Source organism: Chiloscyllium plagiosum, chromosome 19 (genome assembly GCF_004010195.1).
Source record: "Chiloscyllium plagiosum isolate BGI_BamShark_2017 chromosome 19, ASM401019v2, whole genome shotgun sequence".
Lineage (NCBI taxonomy): Eukaryota > Metazoa > Chordata > Chondrichthyes > Orectolobiformes > Hemiscylliidae > Chiloscyllium > Chiloscyllium plagiosum.
Genome location: NC_057728.1, coordinates 20,712,547 through 20,726,201, shown reverse-complemented (window position 1 = coordinate 20,726,201; position 13,655 = coordinate 20,712,547). Strand labels below are relative to the sequence as shown.

Below are 13,655 nucleotides of genomic sequence, written 5' to 3'. Positions count from 1 at the left end.
AGCTTTCTTGAGTGAACATAAGAACTAGGAGCAGGAGTAGGTAATTCTGCTGTACCATTTGATACAATCAGAGTGACTTTATTAATTGCTAAATGTGTGAAGAAATAGTAACAAACACACATACACACACTTTAGATGTAAGAGGTGAGCCCAAAACAGTAAACATTTAAAAAAAAATCAAGTCAGTCTCTGAATTGTTCACAAGGTGCAGATCATTGAATGTTATGGATGCTGCAATGGATGTTATGTTGCTAGATGAACAGTAGATTTCAATATTCTTGGCTTTGTATGATAATTGAAACTATTTAGTTCTGATTTCTTTTGGCAGTGGCTGACTGGCAGCACTCAGGGTGGGAAAGAGTCTTTTCCCTTCTTTTACATGTGTTACGGGATGTTTAAGGTGGATGTTCTCTGAGATGTGATCCTTGTCACAATAGGCCACACACTAGGACATCCGACAACTAATATACAGACTAGTGATCTGTTGCCGTGTACTCTTGAATGGGAGAAAATGCAAGTGACTGTTATCATTTTTTACCATCAGGTTTACAGTCTGAGATACTCCCAGAAGATTGCAAGTTCAATTTGTAGTGCATTTACCCTCTTTGAAACTTCTTTGATACTTTGGCTGGTTGACATTCCTGATGAAGGGCTTTTGCCCAAAATGTTGACTCTCCTGCTACTCGGATGCTGCCTGACCTGCTGTGCTTTTCCAGTGCCACACTTTTCGACTCTGAATCTCCAGCATCTGCAGTCCTCACATTCTCTGTTGGTTGACACTCCAGCATCTTTCACTCTCACTCTCTCCAGGCATCTACTGAATTCACGATCAGTACCTACCTTTGGCACGGTGTTCTTTTTTAAAAAAGCATTTTGTAATTAATATTCAATATGCCGATAGTTTATCCAGGATTCTGATCCATGGTCATGACTATTATCGATAGATCAGATATTAATTCTGCATGTTAAAAATAAATTGTGCATTTATTGTAATTTTTAACTTGTAAAGTAAAGATCAGAGTTGTTTATTTAGGACTATGGAACCTTTGCCTTTATTTTCTTGGAAAGTTTGCTGGAACTCAACTTTCATCTGTGTTAAAATAAAGCTACCAGTCCTTAACCAGAATGTAGTATAATTTGATGATCTTGTCTGGGATCATAACAAATATCATCAGCTATATTACATGATTCTCATTGTACCACATTTCCCTCCAAGTTTCTTTCTACTTGGTGTACATTATTCTAGTAGTTTACTTCTTCCTACTCACATAGTTTTATAAACATTAATGTCATTATGAACATCATTATTACCAATTTCACTACACTATTTTCACCTCCACTCCCACATAAGATGACCTGGGACTCTGAATAGATGTTCTTGAGTAAAATATTGGAATGATGATGATGTACTGTGTTTGGAATAGTTGTATGACTCTGTACATTATGTGATGTATGAAAGGAATGGTTGTCCCATAGTCTGTGAAACCATTCTTTATCTCACTTCTCGACTTAAGCAAGATCAATGTTTACCCTTTCATCCTGAATGACCCATGAGGCATTATGACAATTTAAGACCTCAACTAATTTGTTTTTCTAATGACAATGATTTCCAACTTATAGAGTCATAGAGATGTACAGCATGGATACAGACACTTTGGTCCAACCTGTCCATGCCGACCAGATATCCCTGTCCCTTTATTAAACTTCGAGGCTGACAGAATTTTTACTCTGTCTCTAGATTGTATCACCTCTGTTACTTTATATAGTGTTTCTTTTCTCCAGTTGTTTTATCTTCTTGTTGTCTCGAGAAGTTATATTTGGCTAAGATTATGTTCTAATCTTTGTCTATGCATTTTTAACCTCTTTCCCATTAACAGTTCACTTGGTGAGTACCCACTATTCGATAGTATTGCTCTGTAACTGAGTACAACTAATTCCTAGTTTGGATTTTAATGTATCAGTGATTCCTCAATCACTTTTTCTGCCTCACTGTTTCACTGAGAATGGAGTGAAGAACTGTCACCTTCTTGATGCCTGCCTTCAAAGTGCACTTCCCCATTCACCAATCGTGGTTCAGTTTCCAATACTAATCTGGGAAACTGTGGATCACAAAGATCCTTTCCACTGCTCCAAAAGGACAAAAAAAAGCTTAAAAAAAAAAGAATAAATGTATTACTCAAATAGGGAAGCTCTCCAACATGGTCTATAGCTACTCTACAGAAGCACACAGAAAACAACAAATGGGAGAGTACATAATATCCTTGACCTCAAAAAGAGATCAGGACCAGATTAAGGATATAAGTTAAGACACTGCATAGACTAACCTGATGAAGTCTAAAACTTTAGAGCAGGAGATGTAGCAATTTTCAATATGATGAGAGATGAAGACTCAGAGAGTGATGTAGAGTAACGGGGTCAAAATCAGAAGTATATATGATGATGGAACAATGATGCCACTGCACATTAGAAATTGAAGAGATTTAGAAGGGGGAAACACTTTAACCTCATGTGAAGGTTCAGTGTACGTTCAAATATGTGAAGGTCCAATGCATATCACACAAGTGAAAGTCCAGCATATGTAGGTCCAATGTATATACAATATATGAGAAAGTGCAATGCATATACAATATATGTAAAGGCCCAGTATATATACAATATATGTGAAGGTGCAATGTATATACAATAAATGTCTACCTGTAAATGAAGAGTTCTTGTAAAAGAGAATTATGGGCTCAAGCAGCTTGCTTTCAGGCCCCAAATGATTCTCTACTTTATGACGAAATAACAATGTACCCAGGATCTTTTATGCCTTGTTAATGTGGGTAGCACAGTGGCTCAGTGGATAGCACTGCTGCCTCACAGCATCAGGATCCCAGGTTCGATTCCAGTCTTGGATGACTGTGTGGAGTTTGCACATTCTCCCCTTGTCTGCGTGGGTTTCCTCCGGGAACTCTGGTTTCCTCCCACATTCCAAAGGTGTGCAGGTCAGGTGAATTGGCCATGCTAGATTGTCCATAGTGGTAGGTGCATTAGTCAGAGGGATGGTGGGTTACTCTTCGGAGGGTTGGTGTGGACTCGTTGGGCTGAAGGGCCTGTTTCCACACTGTAGAGAATTGAAAAAAAACCTCTTTTCTTAACCTTCAACTCTGGTGCACATAGACTCCCAGGCAGGGAGTCCAGGCTCCAGTGGTGCCACTTCAAGTACCAATGCATTCATAAACAAGCTTGTGGTGGATGCTCTGATCAGGGATTATATTTCAGCCTTTACACACCTACTGTCCTGGAGCAAGAGCCCAAGTCCAAGTGACTGTTTGTTTTGGCAGCAAGAGTGCATTCTGCAAAGCTGTGGTGATAAAGGGTATTGGACTGAAACCTAAGCTTTATAAATAGAACTTTTATAAATAGAAGAACAAAGTGCAAAAGACAAGGTGTTTTGCTAAATTTATATGGCATAGTTTAGCTCTGCTGTAAATTTGGCTCACAAGCTTGGCATCTGAATGATTTAGGAGTAGGAAGGTATGCATTACGGAAACAGGAGACACCCTGGAGACAGGAGCAGTCTCTCACTGGCCATGTCCCCAGCTCCTTCTGGTTCTGCAACATCTTCAGAATTTTTTTAATATTGCTTTTCTTTGTTCTTCCTACCTAAATGTATCAATACAAATTTCTCGGCATCAAACTTCATCCAGCTTCTATCTAAGTGCCCATTTCATCACTCTGTCCGTGACCTTGCAACTCATTGTTATTACCCTCACAATTCACAATTGTAAATATATGGCTTAGTTCGAGGCATTTAGAAGCCTTAAATGATATATTTGTTTCAGTTACTTATAATACAATGCTATACTTAACTATTAACTAGCACAGTGTGTAGTGTAACCCTTGTATGTATGAACAAACAGTGGAAAAGTACTGAGTACATCTGACTTGTAAAGATGTGCTGATATGACCACACGATAGAAAAAAACCGTTAACGCAGATCAGAATGTGCTAGACTGATTCCCATATCTGGGAAAAGAACCTCATGTACTAACGGCTTAATGAGAGCGGCCACAGTTGTGGTCAGGGGAACGAGATAAACAGCAAGGGGGTTACCGCCCTGTGCGTACAGATACGGGATGTGTGGTGCTCTGTGGTTGCAAGAGGAGGTCACGTGGAGACTGTTTCACGCACAAGAGGAGGTCACGTGGTGCTCTGTTTCGCGGGCAGAAGGAGGTCACATGGGGTCAAACATCCAGGAATGCGAAAAGGCGGAGAATGGAGTCAGATCAACAGCCAATCAGAAGACAATCCCACCTCAGTGATTGCATGACGTTCTGTACTGTATAAAAGACTGGGTCAGGGACAGGAATACGTTGGACTTCGTGAACTGACACACTTTGCAGTTTGTCAGGGACGGGAAGTCCTAGACCCAGAACTCAGTTTATTTTAGCAGTAAGTGGATAAAATATACAAAGAGTTTGAGACCGAATATCTTCTCCTATTGCTTCATTTATAGAATACGCAGGACTCGGCTCACACATAGAGGAAAGTAAACTGGTAGATTGAGCCAAAGTCCAACACAATACAGTACCTTTAAGTCTTATGTCATCTGCAATTATGTCGTACAACAAGATGGAAGCTGGCACAATGTAATGAAGCACAAAAATGTGAGGCCTCAGAATTGTTAGGGACATTGGTTAAGTTTACCAAAAGGCATGAGTTGATAGTCACAGTTAGGCAGTGTTGCTGAATAAATGGCCAGTGTTGAAACTTTATTGCTGGAACAGCACAGCAGGTCAGGCAGCATCCAGGGAACAGGAGATTCGACGTTTCGGGCACAGGACTGAATAAATGGCCAGCCAAGAGAATTTACAGCTGTCTAATCTCCACCCTGATCCTCTTCCTTTAAGTGAACCATTTCCAAATTATTTGTTCAGTTTCATTATTTAGTCATAATTGTCACCTGCTCTCCATTTCTAAACTAATTAATTTGTTAAGGAGAAATCATGCTTTATTTTTGTATTTCTCACCCCACCCTATTTCCCTTTATTTTACAGAAATGCTGTCAGTGCTGCCTTCTTGGTAAAGGAGCTAAAGCCAATGGACTCAATTGTGAAGCAAATCCAGCATTAGGATACCAGTGTGGACAGGTCTACAGGGCATGCTGTGTAGGAGATCAAGAAGACGTCAGTCTTCCAGATGCAGGAAATAACATAGAAGGACTTTCTACAACAGCTATGCACAATCAGAGCACAGGTAAAATTGAAAGAAAAAATAATGACCATTATTTTGGAAACAGCAAGTAAAAAAGCATAGAACTGAATGTGAGGTAGCTTACATTCTAAGTAGAAAAATATTAACATTTCAAGACGAATGCTATGATAATAAAAGTGAAGGATGACTATTCAATTTTCACTTTCCCCAATCACGTATGCATAGTCAGAAAATTTTCCGACTTCACAAGCCAAAACGAGTGAAACTGGCCTGAACGGTTGGAATTTGTTTGTGGAAGTAAGTGCAGAAGCAGTGACAGGAGGTGCCATGTGCCAAGGCAATCTGTTCAAAAGGCCCACTTCAGTGCTTTGAGACTTGCTGAATAAAACAAAAAAAATGTCCCTTACCCTGTACACCCACTAATGCATCACTCACTTTGCATACCCTATCTGTTCCACACACCCTCACCCCATGGCTCTTCCTAAGCTCCATACTAACTCTTACTGCTCAATACAGCCCCAATGGTGTTTGCTTTGCATACCTTGCATGTCAATCTATCACCTTCTTTGACAATCACTTGGTAGGGCCCTGGATAGCATTGTAGAACAGAGAGACCTAGAGGTTCAGGTGATTAATTCTTTGAAATTTGCATCAGAGGTAGATAGGGTGGTTGAAAAGGCATTTAGCACACTTGTCTTTATTGCGAGTAATCAGCGAGTATGATTATCCATCTAGGAAACTCCTTGTCAGTGGTCATGGGTTCTGTGGGTCTTTGTGTGACCTATGACCCCAATCCTAGAGCTGCATCTCTGACAGCAAGTTTTGATTGTGTTTCCAAAAGATGAATTGGCATTCCTTCCCCTGGTTCCTTTTCCATACTTCCTCTTGCTGATGGGCATTCCATGGAATTGTGTCCCTTGATACTAAAACTTCTTGCAAATTGGTTTCTTCTGAATGAGGGTATTCCAGGTGATGACATTTATGTTGCATTTCTTAAGGGAAACCTTCAGGATATCTTTGAAACACTTCCTTTGTCCTCCTCTTGTTCAAGTCCCTTTCTTGAACTGAATGAAGATGATTTGCTTTGGCAGTCAGAAGTCAGCCATTCTTAGCAAGTGGCTGGCCCAGTGGAGTTGGTTTTGGAAGTATTATGGCTTCAATGCCAGTGCTATTGGCTACTTCAAGGATTCTGATGTTAGTATGCTTGTCCTTTCAGGTGATTTGGAGAATCCATCTCAAACAGTATTTCTCAATGGTACTTCTCAAGGGTCTTGAGGCAGAGTTTACATATATCGCTACCTCAAGACCAATCTAAATACTTCTAATTAAGCCCTTGGCCCCTCCGTGTAAAATTTTATGTCAACTTGCATCAATTCATGACTCCCCATCGATTACCATCATAGCCCATTATAGTTATAGAGTCACAAAGTCATACAGCATGGAACCAGTCCATGCCAATCATGTTCCCAAACAAAATTAGTCCCACCTGCCTGCTCTTGGCCCATATTCCTCCAAATCTTTCCTATTCATGAACCTAGCCAGACGTCTTTTAACTATTACAACTGGACCTGCATCCACCACTTTCGCTGGCAGTTCATTCCATACACAAACCACTCTCTGTGTAAAATAAAATTGCCCCTCATATCCTTTTTAAATCTTTCTCCTCTCATCTTAAAAATATGCTCCCTAGTATTGAATTCCCACACTCTAGGAAATAGACTCTAGTCATTCACCTTATCTATGCCCTTCATGATTCTATAAACCTCAATAAGGTCACCCCTCAACTTTGTTTGCTCCAGTCTATTTTCATATCACAAATCCTCCATTCCTGGCAACATCGTGGTAAATATTTTCTGAACCCTCTCCAGTTTAATCATATCCTTCCCATAACAGGGCAACCACAGTACTGTCGAAGATACCCTATCAATGTCCTGTACAACTTTAATGTGATGTCCCAAATCCTATACTCAAAGGTCTGAGCAATAAAGACAAGTGTGCTAAATGCCTTTTCAACCACCCTATCTACCTCTGATGCAAATTTCAAAGAATTAATCACCTGAACCTCTAGGTCTCTCTGTTCTACAATGCTATCCAGGGCCCTACCAATACTTTATATGTCCTGTCCTTGTTTCTATTGACAAAATGCAATACCTCACATTTATCTAAATTCTTGTCCTAAATTAATGGCTAGTCATGTTAACTCATGCTATTGTTTCCACCACCGTTTTCCCTCATATCATTCATTCAACTCATTAATTATCCACCATGGGCAGATCTAAGGAGCCAAATGAAATAAAAAGTTTTAAGTATTTCTTATGGCTGTTATTACATTTAAAAGAAATCAGTCTTATTAAAGCCTATTCAATATATTGAAATCTCTCCAGTACTTAACCCATTATATTCGGAAACATTTCTGCTATTAGCCCCACATCAAGGATGGGTAATTTCTTGGTAACCACATGGAGATGTCAATCAAACTAGGAACTTATACAGCCCTAACAGTGATGATGGTAGATTGTGAAAGCAATAATCCTTTAAGATAATCTTCATTCCTTTGTCAAAAACATCAATGAAAATTGCAACTGAGAGTCACCATTTTGTGTGTTTTTTTAAAAATAGTTAAAGAGTTGGAGATTTTATTGGCTCAATAGCTTGACAGTTCCACAAAGCTTATCCATCTAATGGACATTAATGGACGTTAACAACTGCTAAAAGGCACCTGACCTTTCCCAACGGATATTTATCTTTTCCCAAAGGGGTACTTCACCTCTCCAGAGTAAGTGATCTCTTCCAAAGAGGTACCTGATTTCTCCATAAAGATGCCTGACATCTCCAAAAAACAGCAGTCGATTTAGACCTTTTTCTCAATTACGCTTCAGGTCCTAAGTCATTTTTCAGAAACCTGGGTGACAGAAAAAAATTGTTACTGACTCAAAGACACCATGATGTTATATGTGCTACTACCTTTGTGAACTATGGAAGTCTGAAATACCTCCCATGCATGTTTGTTTGTCCCCAGCCCAGCATCAGGTTCAGCAGGGATCATCTGGAATTGGACTCCACTGCCCATCTGGCTAGGGTGTGGAGACCTTCAGACTCAGTGCACAATTGAGCCTTGGTTTTGACTTTACAGTGGCAGCATCTCATCTGAGTTCAACAAGTTAGAATTTTTCAAGTTAGAAGATTATGGATTTGAACTCAGATCTCAGAAAATAGTGTATAATTGAGGCTGCACATTTGTGTGATACTGAGAAAGTACAGGATTGTAAAAAGTGCAATCAGGCATTAGAGAAAGATCTAATCTGCCTTTGTATCTCTGTTGTTTAGAGGAATGCAAATAACCCCAGCATACCACTTGAAGTATGTTGAGAGTACTGATATCCAACCTAAACCAAAGATTTCCTTCAAATTCTGCCAATCAAAGCTAATTTCATTCATCCTATTTTTTTTTCATAGAAACAGCCATTCAGCCCATCAATTCCACACTGACCCTCAAAAGACATCACACCCAGACTCTGATTCCCCTCCGCAGATCCCTTCGGCCCCATCCCTGTAACTTTGTATTTCCATTAGTCTACACATCCCCGGACACAACAAGCACAATTTAGCATGGCCAATCCACCTAACCTGCACGTCTTTGGACTGTGGGAGGAAACCCACATAGACACAGGGAGAATGTGCAAACTCCAACCTTCACACAGGCAGTCACTGAAGGCTGGATTCAAATCCAGGACCCTGACGCTGTGAGGTAGCAGTGCTAACCACTGAATCACTGTGCCACCCATACTTTTTGTACATGTTTGTACATATTTACTCCAGCATTTTCCCACACAATAACAATTATTGCTGAAGAACATTTTAACCATCCTCCAAGAGACATTTCAATTACATGAATTAAATTGCTGCTTCACTGCATTATGGTGTTAAAATTATGAACAGATGAGGTAATAATATAAAGCAGTAACAGTTCTTTACCCATATAAAATGTTTATGAAACATCTTTTCTTAATGCCTTCTTAACAAAAGAAACTTCCATCGAAATAGTATGTGAGTTTTCAAATTCTCAAATGATCACAAGTGATGCACAATGAAATGTTAATTTTAGGCTCCATTGTGAAATGACTTTGTATTAATAAAAGTTACAATCTCTGGCACAGGTTGTGCACCTTCAAATTACTGCCATGAAATAATCTCTCTCACAGTCTGTTTCTATGATGCCAGAACCAAAACAAAAATGCATTTATCTTTTGGTCAGGATAAATCTTCCTCTTTCCAATTTGCTCTTTCCATTTCTCTCAGTTAGATCATTTACTCCATCCCTTCTAACTGGTAGCAGCAAATATGTGAGAATGGCCCAGGGCTGAATTTCACAACCTCACAACTGAAATTCCCAGACAAGGTTTCTCTTGAAGAAGGAGTCTTGCTGTCTGTACTTTCTCTTTGAGTAATGATTACTAAAAAAACCTGCGTATTAAAGTAATATACTTTTTGCCAGTAGGCTTTTCTTTTGACACGGAGAAGTCTGATGTATAATATGTGACAGAATCCTTGGAAGTATATTTTTATGGGTTGGATAAATAGATTGAAATGATCTGTCAAACGTACAGCCAGTGGCAAAAATATCAGAAGTCACTAAAAAAGCCTTTTGCTATCTTTAAGTGCAATCTATTTCGATTGTCCTGGATTTTACAGTCATAGAATCATAGAGATGTCCAGCATGGGAACAGACCCTTCGATCCAACTCATCCATGCCAACCAGATATCCCAACCCAATCTCGTCCCACCTGCCAGCATTTGGCCCATATCCCTCTAAACCCTTCCTATTCATATACCCACTCAGATGCATTTTAAATGCTGTAATTGTACCAGCCTCCACTACTTCCTCTGGCAGCTCATTCAATACATGCACCACCCTCTGCGTGAAAACGTTGTCCCTTTTATATCTTTTATCTCTCATCTTAAACCTATACCCTCTAGTTCTGGATTCCCCCATCCCAAAGAAAAGACCTCGTATATTTATCCTATCTATGCCCCTCATGACTTTATAAACTCAGCTTCCGATGCTCCAGGGAAAACCCCAGCCTATTTAGCCTCTCCCTATAACTCAATTCCAACCCTGGCAACATCCTTGTAAATCTTTTCTGAACCCTTTCAAGTTTCAAAACATTCTTTCGATAGGAAGGAGACCAAAACTGCATGCAAAATCCCAAAGTGGTCTTACCAATGTCCTGTACAGCCGTAACATGACCCCCTGACTCCTACACTCAGTGCTTTGACCAATAAAGGAAAGCATACTAAATGCCTTCTTGACTATCCTATGTACCTGTGACTCTACTTTCAAAGAACTATGAACCTGCACTCCAAGGTCTCTTTGTTCAGCAACACTCCCCAGGACTTTACCATTAAGTGCACAAGTCCTGCTCTGATTTCCCTTTCCAAAATGCAGTACCTTACATTTATCTAAATTAAACTCCATCTACCACTTCTCAACCCTTTGGCCCATCTGATCAAGATCCCATTGTACTATGAGGTAACCTTCTTCACTGTCCACTACACCTCCAATTTTGGTGTCATCTACAAGCTTACTAACTATACCTCCTCTGTTCACATCCAAATAATTTATATAAATGATGAAAAATAGTGCACCCAGCACCGATCCTTGTGGCACCTAGCCACAGGCCCCCAGTCTGAAAAACAACTCTTCAGCACCACCGTCTGTCTTCTACCTTTGAGCCAGTTCTGTATCCAAATGGCCATTGGTTAGGGATGCAATTACTATTAACAATGCGAAAGATGCTGAGAAAAACGTTTTGTGAGCTTTTGAGAATAGACTTGCTGTAATATGGATCAAATCCTGGAGCCCTATTTGATAGCACTATGGGTTTACCACAACACAAATGCTTGATTGAGTGATGTAGGCAACTCAAAGGCTGTGTGACAGTAGTAGTGCTGGGGATTGGAGTGGGGGAGAGCAAGTTAAGGAAGATGTTATGCTAGAGCTTTGTGGGAAGTGGGTACAGTAGCAGAGAGAAGATAATGACATTTACCCTGGTGGAGTGCATAAGGTCATTGACTTTCTTTCCTCCTTGCTTGATACTGAGGACACCTGACTGACCGAGGTAGCAAAATTGAACCAGACTGGTATGGCATTGTGGCCTCTTCTGCTGGTCATGTGAGAAGAGGACAGCCCCCATCTGCATTCTCTGTCCACAAGGACATTCAAGTCCTGTCTTCAAAGTAGGATGCCAGTTTCTTGCTGTCTGTGATGCCTGGGGCAATTTGTGTGCAACTAAGCAGGGTAGCTCAGGATTGCTAGCACTTGACTGGCAATCAATTAAAAGGCACAATGACCTTTTAAAAATTGCACCATTGCCAGGGATGCCAGTATATCCCAGCAATGGTGTGTATTTCCATTTATGGTCAGTGAGAAGATCGAGCTAGCCTTGTCCATTGGGGTTGAGTTAGTGGGAAGTGAGATTGCCTTGTCCATTGGGGTTAGGTTGGTGGGGGGGGTTGCCTGCCTTGTCCATTGGGGTTGGTCAGTGGGTAGGGTTGCCTTGTCCATTGGGGTTGGGTGAGTGGGAGCTGGCTTGTCCATTGGGATGGGTTTGGGTCTTGAGGCATTGCCTGGTACATTGGAATTGGGGGTCAGTTGCATGATCCATTGGGATTGAGTCAGTGGGTGTCATCTGATTTAATGGGCTGGATTGGGGGGGTTACATGGTTTACTTGGACTCGGTCAGGGAGGTGTCAGCTGAATCATTGAGTTTGGGACAGTGGGGAGTTGCCTGGTTTATTAGGATTGGTTCAGGATGGTGGTCACCTGGTACATGGGGATTATGTTAAGGAGGGGCAAGTGCCGGGTGCAGTAGGGTCAGATCACTTCATGGGTCGGTGCTAGATCTAATGGGATTGGGTTGATAGGGATTTGCTGGATCCAGTGGGTGAGGTTGGATCAGGAGGAGTGTGCTGGGTCCAGTGACATTGGATTAGTTTGGAGAGTGTGATTGTTGGGTTTGGCAGCATCGCAGGCTGGGGGCTGGGTGTTGTGGTTGTGGTTGGGAAGAGGTGTGGTCAATGATGAATTAGGGTTTGGTTTAACAGTACTCAGGAAGTAGGTTCAGTTTCTAAGCCTCTAACTTTTCCTGGATAACTATTAAGCTGAAGTGAGTAGGAATCCTCCAACTTCTCTGACTAATAGGGACACTTTCAGAGGGTTCCAGATATAGAGCAATTTTTGGAATTTTCATTTTCCTGGGTAATTCTGTCTGAACAAGATGTCTTGGCATTTCCACATGATCCAATACAGAACACCCCGTCTGGAGTGCTACAACGTTTATGTATATCCGAGAGTTTAAATCTCACTGTAGCAGCTGAAGAATTTATTTCCATTAATTAAAAAATCGAGAATAATTAAACAAATTAGAAATTTCAAGAAAATATAATTTCAATAATGATGATCACGACACAAAAGGTTGTGGTAAAAACCTGTCTAACTACTGTCGTTTTGGGAAGAGAATCTGCTGTCCTTGCTTAGTATAGCCTTAGTGTGAGTCTCAACCCACAATAATTGGTTGATTTTTAGCTGCCCTCTGACATGGTCTTGCAAACCACAAAACTGCACACTGATGGGAACATATGCTGACATTCAGTAACTGAAATAAATCCCTTCTGGAATCCTTTCTTGTATAATTTCAATGAATTATTTCACAATCTGGGGTCAAGTGTTCATTTCTTTCAGTTTCAGATTGTTATTCTGCTTATATTTTTTAGAAAAATCTTGTTCATGTATTTTTTTGATTATAACAGGATACTTAGCGAAGTCATCCAATGAAATTCACAATCATACATTTTTCATCCAACTTATGGTGGCACACTGGTTAGCACTGCTGCTTCACAACACCAGAGACCTGGGTTCAATTCCCACCTCAGGGGACTGTCTGTGTGGAATTTGCACATTCTCCCCGTGTCTGTATGGGTTTCCTCCCACAGATGTGCAGGTTAGGTGAATTGGCCATGCTAAATTGCCCGTAGTGTTAGGCATAGGGGAATGGGTCTGGGTGGGTTGCTCTTCAGAGGGTCGGTGTGGACTTGTTGGGCTGAAGGGCCTGTTTCCACATTGTAACTAATCTAATCTTACTGCTGTTAAGTGTTTTGACTTATAATTTCTCAATATACCAAGTTTGCAAGTGAAAATTCCAAGGTAAAATGACAAGTCAACTGAAATCAGTTTACGATCCAAGTTTCTTTGATGTGTGTAGTGCATTTTCATGAACACTGCCCATTTCTTTCTTTGACAGGTAGTTCCCAACTCAGAAAACCATTACTCGAGCTGGAGGATCCATTCCTGAATGATCGATGCAGAGGTATGGAGGATCACTGTTATACCCACTCAGCGAGACTTGGACTCTTCTTTCTTTCATAGCCGCTCAACACTTTTCTTTGTTGTATTATGAAGA

The 13,655-nt window shown here is 40.6% G+C and overlaps 1 protein-coding gene across 3 annotated transcripts in view; it reads left to right on the top strand.

Moving 5' to 3' along the window:
• fbln1 (fibulin 1) overlaps positions 1-13,655 on the top strand; it is a 176,551-nt gene that overhangs the window by 34,818 nt on the left and 128,078 nt on the right. For 2 of the 3 annotated variants that reach the window (XM_043709278.1, XM_043709279.1), the window contains exons 4-5: positions 5,040-5,238; positions 13,497-13,562. In XM_043709278.1, the coding sequence (XP_043565213.1) occupies positions 5,040-5,238; positions 13,497-13,562 (265 nt within the window). Of the gene's footprint in view, positions 1-4,571; positions 4,650-5,039; positions 5,239-13,496; positions 13,563-13,655 lie in introns of those variants that run through there. The other variant, XM_043709280.1, reaches the window with a different exon arrangement.